The sequence below is a fragment of the Trichechus manatus genome, unplaced genomic scaffold (assembly GCF_000243295.1).
Source record: "Trichechus manatus latirostris isolate Lorelei unplaced genomic scaffold, TriManLat1.0 scaffold00092, whole genome shotgun sequence".
Taxonomy (NCBI): domain Eukaryota; kingdom Metazoa; phylum Chordata; class Mammalia; order Sirenia; family Trichechidae; genus Trichechus; species Trichechus manatus.
The window spans coordinates 7,107,529-7,118,901 of record NW_004444028.1 but is presented as its reverse complement, the minus strand read 5'-3'; the positions used below and the strand labels follow the sequence as shown (position 1 = coordinate 7,118,901).

General features: G+C 51.5%; 1 protein-coding gene across 1 annotated transcript in view; it reads right to left on the bottom strand.

Moving 5' to 3' along the window:
- MAP6D1 (MAP6 domain containing 1) overlaps positions 1 to 6,732 on the bottom strand; it is an 8,621-nt gene extending 1,889 nt beyond the window's left edge. The window contains exon 1 of the mRNA XM_004382296.1: positions 6,362 to 6,732. Coding sequence (XP_004382353.1) covers positions 6,362 to 6,732 — 371 coding nt within the window. The remainder of the gene's footprint in view (positions 1 to 6,361) is intronic.
- Between the last annotated feature and the right edge of the window lie 4,641 nt (positions 6,733 to 11,373).

The window sequence follows — 11,373 nt, the reverse complement described above, 5'->3', positions numbered from 1 at the left end:
CGGCCCCAGCTCTCTATGGCCTCAGCTCTCTCCACGGCCCCAGCTCTCTATGGCCTCAGCTCTCTCCAGGGCCTCAGCTCCATATGGGCCTTTAGCCCCACCCACCCCTCACAAAGACACAACCAGCAGAAAAGATAGCCTCCCAGGTCAGGCCCATTCTGGGGTAGGGCAAGTCTGAGCTGGCTGCCCTTCACCTCTGCTCCTCCCAGAAGTCACATATCCTCTGTCAGCAACTTAGAGGCCCCACATTTGACACTCACTTCCACCTGGCCCTCCCAGGTCCCCTAAGGAAGCAGGAGCAGAAACTGCTGTTCCCACCTACAGATGAGAGAGGGCTCTGGGGCCCAGGGAGTTAGGAGCAGAGCTTAGTCAGCCCCTGGCTGTTGCTCATCCAGTAAATACGAGCGAGCACCTGGAGTCCACTAGACTTCGTGACTCCAAGTCCCAACCCTTCCCTCCAGGGCCTTGGCTCCAGTCTCTGGAACTCTCCCACCTGACCAGAACCACGGGAGGCCAGTGGCCTCCAGCCCAGGTCACTGGTAGCCATTTACATCCAGAAGCAGGGCCGGCTTCCATACGTGGTAGCCATGATTATGAATAACAAGGAAAAAAGAACACTCAATATTATTATTATTTTTTAAATCTGATATAAGCACTATAATTTCCTTATTAACACCTCTGAAGAGAACTAATTGTAGTGACCATTTTAAGAACCTAAGAGATAGTCAGGCTTGTACATAGCTCTGTGCCTGTGGAAACCCTGGTGGCGCAGCAGTTAAGGGCTCGGCTGCTAACCAAAAGGTCGGCAGTTGGAATCCACCAGCCACTCCTTGGAAACTCTATGGGGGTAGTTCTGCCCTGCCCTATAGGGTCGCTGTGAGTCAGAATTGATGGCAACAGGTTTGGGTTTTTTTGGTATGAATATGGAGCCCTGGTGGTGCAGTGGTTAAAGCGCTCAGCTGCTAACCAGAAGGTTGGTGGTTGAAACCTACCAGCCGCTCGACTGGAGAAAGCTGTGGCCGTCTGCTTCCATGAGATGACAGCCTTGGAGCCCTAGAGGGTTGCTAGGAGTTGGGATCGATGTGAGAGCAGGTGGTGTGGTTTTTTTATGCACGTGGGAGCAGGGAGTCCTGGGTGGTGCAAACAGTTAACACACTCAGCTGCTCACGGAAAGGTTGCGGGTTCGAGTCCACCCAGAGGCGCCTCAGAAGAAAGGCCTAGCAGTCTCCTTCCAAAGGCCAGCCATTGGGAACTGCTTGGAGCAGGTTTCCTCTGACACACGTGGGGTCACCATGAGTCAGAGTCGACTCAGTGGCAACGGGTTTGGTTTCTTGGTTTGGTGCATGTGGCGGGGGCGAGCTGGGAGAGGAGGTTTCTGCCCAGGGAAAGCTGGCTCCCAGGAGGGAGGGAACAAGGCTGGCACTGCCTTCCTCATCCTCATGGAGTAGCTTTCTTAAAGAGAAGATACAATTCCTCAATTAGTCTAAACAAAAAAAATCTGTTTGTTTCAATGTTCCTCTCTGAACCCCCCTTTTAGACTGTGAAGTCAGGAAGATAGCCCTCTGGCCCCGGGAGCCTGGCCGAGGCCGTGTTCTATGGAAAAGGATCTAGCTGGCCAGGGGCAGCACCCACATGCGGGCTGGGAGCCCAGGCTGGACGCGTCCTCACTGCATTCCAGGCCCCAGGTCAACAGAGCCGCTTTCCCCCTCGGCAGCCGCACAGCCTGGCGCTACCGGGCAGGCCAGGTGGCGGGGGCACAGGTCTGTCCACGGGCAGCACTCGGATGCCGGGGGTGCCAGGAGGCAAGCTGGGCGGGCAGCACTCAGATGCCGGGGGTGCCAGGAGGCAAGCTGGGCGGGCAGCACTCGGATGCCGGGGGTGCCAGGAGGCAAGCTGGGCGGGCAGCACTCGGATGCCGGGGATGCCAGGAGGCAAGCTGGGCGGGCAGCACTCGGATGCTGGGGGTGCCAGGAGGCAAGCTGGGCCAAGGCTCTTTCAGGGACTTTCTACTTCTGAAGCTGCGAGCTTCCAGAGACCAGATGCCCACACCGTCTGTTGCTCTGTTTCTCCTGGGGAAGCAGGTCCTCCCCTGGGCACTGCCCTTCTGTCCCCAGATTACCTCTCGGGCCTGAGCTGAGCCACGGCTCCAGTGGCTGCGGGGGCCCCAGACCCTCGGCTAGAACAATCCCTGTAGCTGCCGGAAGCCCCAGGGAGGAGCCCCTGGAGGCGGGGGCTGGTGCTGGAGTCCAGGTCAGAGGTCAGAGAGGGCTGCAGGGGCATGGAGAAGGGAGAGCAAAGGTGCAGCCAGCAGGGCCTGGTGACTCTCCAGGAGAGGAGATGGCCAGACACAGGACTGACTCGCCCATGCGGGCCCTGGTGGCGCAGTGGTTAAGAGCTCGGTTGCTAACCAAAAGCTCGGCAGCTGGAAACTGCCAGTCACTCCTTGGAAACTGTGGGGCAGTTCTACTCTGTACTGTAGGGTCGCTGTGAGTCGGAATCGATGGCAGTGGGTTTTTTGGTTTTTAACAGCATCCACCATGTACCTCCCCTTTTGATGTTCCAGCTACCATCCATCTCATGTGCAGTCCCTCACTGCGGGGCAGGGCCTCCTGGGACAACATGGAGAGCCCCAGACTGGGCATCAGGGGGCCTGCATTCAGCCCAGAGCGGCTTCAGACAAATTCCCTAACTACTCTGAGCCTCGGTTTCCTCTGCTGAGAAATGGGGCTATAACCCCCCCGCCTCGCGTGCACGCTGTTGTCAGCCCAGGTGACGGGCACTCGGAAGACTGGGGTCAAGTATCATGGACTTCAGTGCTCACCCTTTAGCTGACCCCCAAGGAAGGAAGGAGGGAGTCTGGCGTGTTCTCCAAAAGGGGGCGGAGCTTGGCCAAAGGTGCTGAGCAGCCTGGAGAGCAGAATGCATGATAGGAGCCCGATACGGGGAGGAACCCAGGCTGGCTGTGGGCAGGGCTTGCTGTGCCACCTGGCTAGGCGGGTGAGGCAGGCTGGTTTCATGTGCGACCAGAGCCCGGGCAAGGCAGGACCTGCTGAGTGGGGAGGTTGAGGCCCAGGGGCAGAAGTGGCCACGCGTCCACTGTGATGTCTTTGGGTTCTCTGGGTCTGTTACTTCTCTGAGTTTCTTTCAACAGTTTGCTCAGATGATGAGCATCTTGTGAGAAGGCAGGCAGGTTGGGATTGCTCGTACCAGGGGCCCCGGGGCCAGCGGCATCATGCTGGGGAGCCAGGCTGAGCAGCGATCCTGTGTCTCTCCTAGGGGTGGGGTGTGAGGTCCACACAGCCAAGGTCCTACTATTCTAGCTTTACAGTGAGGATGTGTCAGAGGCCCTGTGACCCACCACATTTACACACCATGCAGTAAGCAACACCGCAAGTTCCCACTCGTGTCTGTGGGTCCTTTTTCACCACAGCCAAGCAGTGCAAAAGCTAAGTGATAGAGAGAGGCTGCAGCTTAGGGGGGACAAGCTGCTGTTGTTAGGCTGTCGAGTCAGTTCTGACTCACAGTGACCCTATATACAACAGAACAAGACACTGTGCAGTCCTGCGCCATCCTCACGGTCGTTATGCTTGAGCCCATTGTTGCCGCCACTGTGTTAGTCCATCTCATTGAGCGTCTTCCTCGTTTTTGCTGACTGTCTGCTTTACCAAGCATGATGTCCTTCTCCAGGGACTGATCCCTCCTGATAACATGTCCAGAGTACATGATTTGAAGTCTCGCCATCCTCGCTTTTAACGAGCATTTCTGGCTGTACTTCTTCCAAGACAGATTTGTTCTTCTGGCAGTCCATGGTATATTTAGTATTTTTTGCCAACAGCATAATTCAAAGGCATCAGTTCTTCTTTGATCTTCTTATACATTGTCCAGCTTTTGCAGGCATATGAGGCGACTGAAAACACCTTGGCTTGGGTCAGGCGCACCTTAGTCCTCTAGGTGACATCTTTGCTTTTTAACATTTTAAAGAGGTTTTTCGCAGCAGATTTGCCCAGTGCAATACATTGTTTGATTTCTTGACTGCTGCTTCCATGGGCGTTGATTTTGGATCCAAGTAAAATGAAATCCTTGACAACGTCAGTATTTTCTCTGACAACGTGTAAAGGGTACAGATTTGGGCTCTGAGGCTGGTAGACTTGGGGTCCACTCCTGCCCTGCCGTGAGGAGCTGTGTGACCTTGCACTAATCGCTCCAGTTCTCACCTCTGGGATGGGGAGAGTGATGATGGAACCAACCCCACAGGGTTCTTGAGGCCTCAGTGGGATGCCCATTGACAGTCCTGACCCTGGGGCCTCCACCATAGACAGTTCTAATGATTAGAAAGTGCTTCCTTCCCCGAGCTGGAGTTATCTCCCTGTGAGCTCCACCCCTTGTCCTGGTCCTGGCGCCTAGAACACCCTGCTCCTTCCTCCACCTCCCAGCGCTGAGGTGGGCTGCAGACACCTGGGCACCTGGCCACCAGGAGGCATCTTTTCCAAACTGCGCCCTTGGCCCCTTCAGCTGGTGCAGGGTCAGACCACCCACATTCCTGCTCCTGCTTTCGCAGCTGGGGTTGACCAGGTGATGAGTGAACACAAGACCCACCCTGCAGCACTCCCCACAGGTTTCTTTAAAAGGTGCAGGCCTACCCAGGAGCCTTCTGGGGAGATGGCATGTTCCTGGTGTCTAATATTGGTGCTGTTACTTGGGTGTGTACATCTGTCAACAGTCATCCACCCCTACGCTTACAATGGATGGATTTTATTGTCTGGAAATTAGACCTCAACATGGTCGGTTTTTAAACCTAATGCAATTGGGGGAGGGGTTCAGACCTTTTGGCGCTGTAATTCCACATCCCAAAGAAATGACGACCTGACCAAAGATTTAGCTACAGGGATGTTCATCACTGAAGTTACGTGTTTTCTTTTGAAATTTGTGGGTTTTTTTTTTTTTAAATAGACGATACATGTACTTTTTTTTTTTTTTTTTAAAGCAAACAGTTCAACAGTCTCCTTTCCATCCCTGGCAGATCCACGCCCCCTTCTGCCCCTCAGAGGTGGACATTTTCTAACACATCCATTCAGAATTGTGTTTCTTTGAGCATGTCCATGTATGTCAATTTCCCCTTCTAGAACACAGTCACGGTGTATTAGACCTGCCGTCCATAACGCTGGGACATACATTGAAGCTCCGTCAGAGGGCTTCATCGTATGCCGTGTGTACTGTGTACCATGATGAACTATTCCCCGCGTCAGCAGGACACTGCATTGTGTCCATCTCCTGCCCTACAAAGGTGCTGTGTACCCTGAACCCCTGACTCTCCACCCCATGCTCAAGGATGCTGCAGGGAACATTCCCAGAAGTCAAACAGCTGGGTCAGAGGAACGGTAGTGTTTTAATAGCCTCCAGTGAAAACATCTATTCCGTAAGAAAACCCAAAACCCGTTGCTATCGAATGGAATCCTGACTCACAGCGACCCTATAGGACTGCCCCATGGGGTTTCCTAGGCTGTAGTCTTTGTGGAAGCAGACTATCACATCTTTCTCCCGCAGAGCAGCTGGTGGGTTCAAACTTGCGACCTTTCAGTTAGCAGCCAAGCCCTTAACCACTGTGCCACCAGGGCTCCCTATATTCCATACGGGAGTAGATAAACTGTCTATATCCATGAGATAAATGACTACACATCTATTAAATTTCCTGTTGTAGAACATTTGGTAACAGGGACAGACATCCCCAATAGGTGAAAAAATATGTGCAGTAAGAATCATGGAAGAACATGTAAGTGGATATGCACTCAAATCCATGTTAAGGATTAGAAAGAAATGCCAGTGTGCGTTGGGATTAAGGGGATATTTATTTGTAATTTCTGTAATTTTCAATTTTGCTACGGGGAATATGTTACTTTTGTAGTAACAGAAAGGTGCAGAGCTGAGGGGTGGGAGGAGCCACGCGGGGAGCACTCCCTCAGGATCCTGTGCTTGGTCCTCACCACCAACACCCCCCAGAGCGGACTGACCAGCGAGAGCTCGGCAGCTGGCCTGCGCCCACGCGTTCCACCCGGTGGAAGTTAACTGGAAGCAGATTGCAACTCAGTGGATCCCTAGCCTTTCTCACCGGGCTGCCGGCAGGGGAGCGGGCTGCCGAGGGGAGGTAGTGAGCTTCCCATCGGTGGGAGTGCGCATTCACTGAGTCTGGGCCGGGAGCAGCCAAGGCGAAGGCTGCAGTGCCCGGGGACCAAAGGAAATAACCTCCGAGGCCGCCTGCAGCCTCCTCTCTCCCCGCACCCCCACCGCCCTCTCGGCTCCGTGCCTCACTTTCCCCCGACCAGTGGGGCTGGACGAGATACTTTCCCCTGCCCCCGCCCAATACCTGTACGAGGTGGTCACCGCTGCAGCCGCGTCCGCGTCGCCGATGGGAAGCACGTAGACGGCCCGTGCGCAGTGCGCGGGGGGCTTGTCCCTGCGGCCGCTGGCCCCTGTCCTGCGTCCCTGCGGCGCGTCCCTGGGCCCCGTGGGCGCCGTCCGCACGCCAAAGTCCCGCTGGTACTGCGTGAGCGGCACGTCCCGGCCGGGTTCCCGGGCGCCCGGGCCCCTGCGCGAGGCGGCGCCGGCCAGACCCGGCTCTTCACCCTCGAGGTCCGAGTAGCCGTGCAGGGTCAGGGGCACCGCCACGTCGGAGCGGTCGAGCTGGTTCCAGCGCCGCGCCAGGCAGCACAGGCGGCTGATGCAGGGCCATGCCATGCCGCCCGGCGCGCCGCTTGCTCCCCGCGCCCTCCTCGGCGCCCACAGTGAGCGCGCCGGCTCCCCGCCCCGCGCTTCCCCTCCTCCGCGCTCCTGCCCAAGCCTGCCCACCCCAACTCCGCGTACTTCGCCTCCCACGTGCCACCCCCGCTCCCGCCCCGCCGCAGCACTGCCCGCCGCGCCTGGGGATGGCAAGCCAGCGAGCACGTCTGGGGAGGGTAGGGGGGCACTGTTGCGGGGAGGCACCTGAAACCTCCCGGAGTCATTCACAAGCGTCTTAATTGAAACATGTCTCATAATTTAATCCAAAGTTTCCAAAATGTTATTTTACAAATCGGATCTGGTTTCGCAAAGACCGAGGGCCGGCTGGCGGCACTTCCTTCCTCGCTGATGCCCCTCGGCGGCTCCGGGGCGCAATCTGTCTCCCTTTTGTCTCCCGGACAGGCCCGCGGCTGCCGCATTGAGGGTAAGCAGAACCGTTGACTCACACGCAGAGGGAGGTGGAATAACGAGGAGGTCACGGGAAGGCTTGGGGTCATGCTTCCCAGAGAACGTGTTTGAATCCGCCCTTGAGGCACTGCCTGTGTGCTTTTACAGTGCTGGTCTAAGGCTGTGACAGCCAGTCCAGTTTCATGGAGAACTGGCATTAGCCCTCCAGTGACCTTTGCCTGGGTTCTAAAATCCCTCATTTTAAAGCATCTTGCAAAGGCTTTAGATTTCTAAAGCTGCCACCAAAGTTGGGCCACTATTCGATAACCACCATCACCCCATCCCACCCCTACTCCCCTGCGTTCATTTTTGTTTTATTGTCAGGCTAAGTTTGGGTAACTGTTGCAGATAAGGTCACTGTTTAATTCCGAACAGTGTGTATCAGAAGCAATTCCCTGGTCACACTCAAAAGACTTCGTGAGTATTTTACATATGCCCTGGGTGTGCACTGCAGACCTATTAGTAATAATACTATTGAAACAGCATTAATTACCCAGAGCTACAGTTCAAGCCTATCCTTGGAAGGTATCCAGTCTGCACCTCAGGGAAGAGGACTGCAGTACAGCCCTGGCCAGTCAGAACACAGATTCATCTCTCAAATCACTGCCTTAGAATGAAGTCACAGCCAAGTGACAGAACAGCTGGTCTTAAGTGGCAGTTCAGCTGAGCAGGCCATGCCAAGGCCTGGCTGGCTGCTCGTCTGGCAGTAAAGGCACTGGAAGGCTGCACACCATCTTGGACCCAGAGCAGGTTGCCCGTCTGTGGAATCAGTGTGCCAGGGCCCTGGATTAGCCACCCTGGGAGATTGTTTGGTGACTGAAATATTCTCTCCTGTAGAAAAAGGAGCTCTTCTTATTTTAATTTCTTCATCAGACAACAGCTAAAGAGCGCTCACAATCTACTAGGTATCATGCTGGGTGTCTTCGAGAAGTTTACAGTGTAACAGATGACAAACCCGTAAAGCACAGTCTTGTCCTTGTTCTTAGGTGTGGTGGAGTCGATTCTCACTCATAGCGACCGTGTGTGCAACAGAACAAAACACTGCTTGGTCCTGCGCCATCCTCACAATCGGTGCTATGCTTGAGCCCATTGTTGCAGCCACTGTGTCAGTCTATCTCGTTGAGGGTCTTCTTTATCGCTGACCCTCTACTTTCCCAAGCGTGATTTCTTTTTTTTTTTTATTGGTGTGCTTTAAGTGAAAGTTCACAATTCAAGTTGGTATCTCATACAAAAATTTATACATACATCATTTTGTGACCCTAGTCGCTCTCCCGGTACTATGACAGTACACTCTCTTTCCACCTCGATTTCCCGTGTCCATTCAACCAGCTCCTGAGCCTCTCTGGCTTCGCATCTTGCCTCTGGACAGGAGCTGCCCATTTAGTCTCATGTATCTACTTGAGCTAAGAAGCACACTCTTCCCGAGTATCATTTTATGTCCCATAGTCCAGTCTAATCTTTGTGGAAGAGTTGGTCTTGGGAATGGTTTTAGTTTTGGGCTAACAGAGAGTCCAGGGGCCATGTCTTCCAGGGTCCCTTCAGTCTCAATCAAACCATTAAGTCTGGTCTTTCTACTAGAATTTGAGTTCTGCACCCCACTTTTCTCCTACTTCGTCAGGGACTCTCTGTTGTGTTCCCTGTCAGGGTGGTCATTGTGGTAGCCGGGCACCATCTAGTTCTGGTCTCAGGCTGATGAAGTCTCTGGTTTATGTGGCCCTTTCTGTCTCTTGGGCTAATACTTTCCTTGTGTCCATGGCGTTCTTCATTCTTCTTTACTCCAGGTGGTTGGGACCAATTGATGCATCTTAGATGGCCGCTCACTAGCTTTTAAGACCCCAGATGCCACTGACCAAAGTGATACAGAATATTCTCTTTTTTGCAAAAGTGGAACTTGGATCCAGTTTTTTTAATTTTTTTTATTGTTGTAGTTTAAATGAAGTTTACATTTCAAGTTAGTCTCCCATACAAAAATTTATACATACATTGTTATGTGACATTAATTGCTCTCCCTATACTGCGACAGCACACTCCTCCTTTCCACCTAATTCCCCGTGTCCATTCAAACAGCTCCTAACCCTCTGTGCCTTCCCATCTCACCTCCAGACAGAAGCTGCCCATTTAGTCTCTTGTATCTACTTGAGCTAAGAGACACACTCCTCATGAGTATCACTTTATGTCCCACAGTCCAGTCCAATCCCTGTCTGAAAACATGGCCTCAGAAATTGTTTTATTTCTGGGCTGATAGAGAATCCAGGGGGCATGCTTTCCAGGGTGCCTCCAGTCGCAGTCAGAACATTAAGTCTAGTCTTCTTACTAGAATTTGGGTTCTGCACCCCACCTTTCTCCTGCCCCATCAGGGACTCTGTTCTGTTCCTTTTCCGGGCATTGGTGGAAGCTGGGCACCATCTAGTTCTTCTGGTCTCAGGCTGATGAAGTCTCTGGTTTATGTGGCCCTTTCTGTCTGTTGGGCTAATATTTTCCTTGTGTCTTTCGTGTTCTTCATTCTCCTTTACTCCAGGTGCTTGGGACCAATTGATGCATCTTAGATGGCCGCTTGCAAGCTTTTAAGACCCCAGACGCCACTCACCAAAGTAGGATGCAGGACATTTTCTTAATAAGCTTTGTTATACCAGTTGACCTAGATGTCCCCTGAAGGCATGGTCCCCAGAACCCTACCCCTTCTACTCTGTCGCTCAAAGTGTTTGATTGTATTCAGGAAACTTCTCAGCTTTGGTTTAGTCCAGTTGTGCTGACTTCCCCTGTAGTGTGTGCTGTCCTTCCCTTCACTTAATTCTTATCTACTACCTAGTTAGTAAATACCCCTCTCCCTCCCTCCCCACCCTCATAACCATCAAAGAATGTTTTCTTCTGAGTTTAAACCTTTTCCTGAGTTCTTATAATAGTGGTATTATACAGTATTTGTCCTTCTGTGACTAAATTCACTCAGCATAGTAAGTTCCACCTTTCTCCATGTTATGTTTCACAGCTTTGTCATTCTTTATTGTTGCATAGTATTCCATTATGTGAATATACCATAATTTGTTTATCCATTCGTCTGTTGATGGGCATCTGGGTTGTTTCCATTTTTTGCTGTTGTGAACAGTGCTGCAGTGAACATGGGTGGGCATATATCTATTCGTGTGACGGCTTTTATTTGTCTAGGATATATTCCAAGGAGTAGGATACCTGGATCGTATGGTACTTCTATTTCTAGCTTTTTAAGGAAGCACCAAATCAATTTCCAAAGTGGTTGTGCCATTTTATATTCCCACTAACAGTGTATAAGCGTTGCAGTTTCTCTACAACCTCTCCAGTATTTATTATTTTGTGTTTTTTGGATTAGTACTAGCCTTGTTGGGGTGAGATTATATCTCATTGTAGTTTTGATCTGCATTTCTCTAATGGCTAATGATCATGAGCATTTCTTCGTGTGTCTGTTAGCCACCTGAATATCTTCTTTGATGAAGTACCTGTTCATATCCTTTGCCCATTTTTTGATTGGGTTATTTAGCTTTTTCTTGTTGAGTTTTTGCAGTATCTTGTAGATTTTAGAGATTAGATGCTGATCGGATTCATCGTAGCCAAAAATTTTTTCCCAGTTTGTAGGTTGTCTTTTTACTCTTTTGTTGAAGTCTTTTGATGCGCATACGTGTTCGATTTTTAGGAGCTCCTATTTGTCTAGTCTCTTGTTACTTATGGTTTGTATTGTGTTTATGCCATGTATTAGGGCTCCTAGCATTGTCCCTAGTTTTTCTTCCATGATCTTTATCGTTTTAGATTTTACATTTAAGTCTTTGATCCATTTTGAGTAAGTTTTTGTGCATGGTGTGATGTATGGGTCTTGTTTCAGTTTTTTGCAGATGGATATCCAGTTATGCCAGAACTATTTGTTAAAGAGACTGTTTTTTCCCCAATTAAAGGCTTTGGGCCTTTGTCAAATATCAGCTGCTCATAGGTGGATGGATTTGTCTGGATTCTCAATTCTGTTCCATTGGTCTATGTATCTGTTGTACCAATAGCAGGCTGTTTTGACTACCGTGGTGATATAATAGGTTCTAAAATCAGGTAGTGTAAGGCCTCCCACTTTGTTCTTCTCGAGTAATGCTTTATTTATTCGGGGCCTCTTCCCTTTCCATATGAAGTTGGTGATTT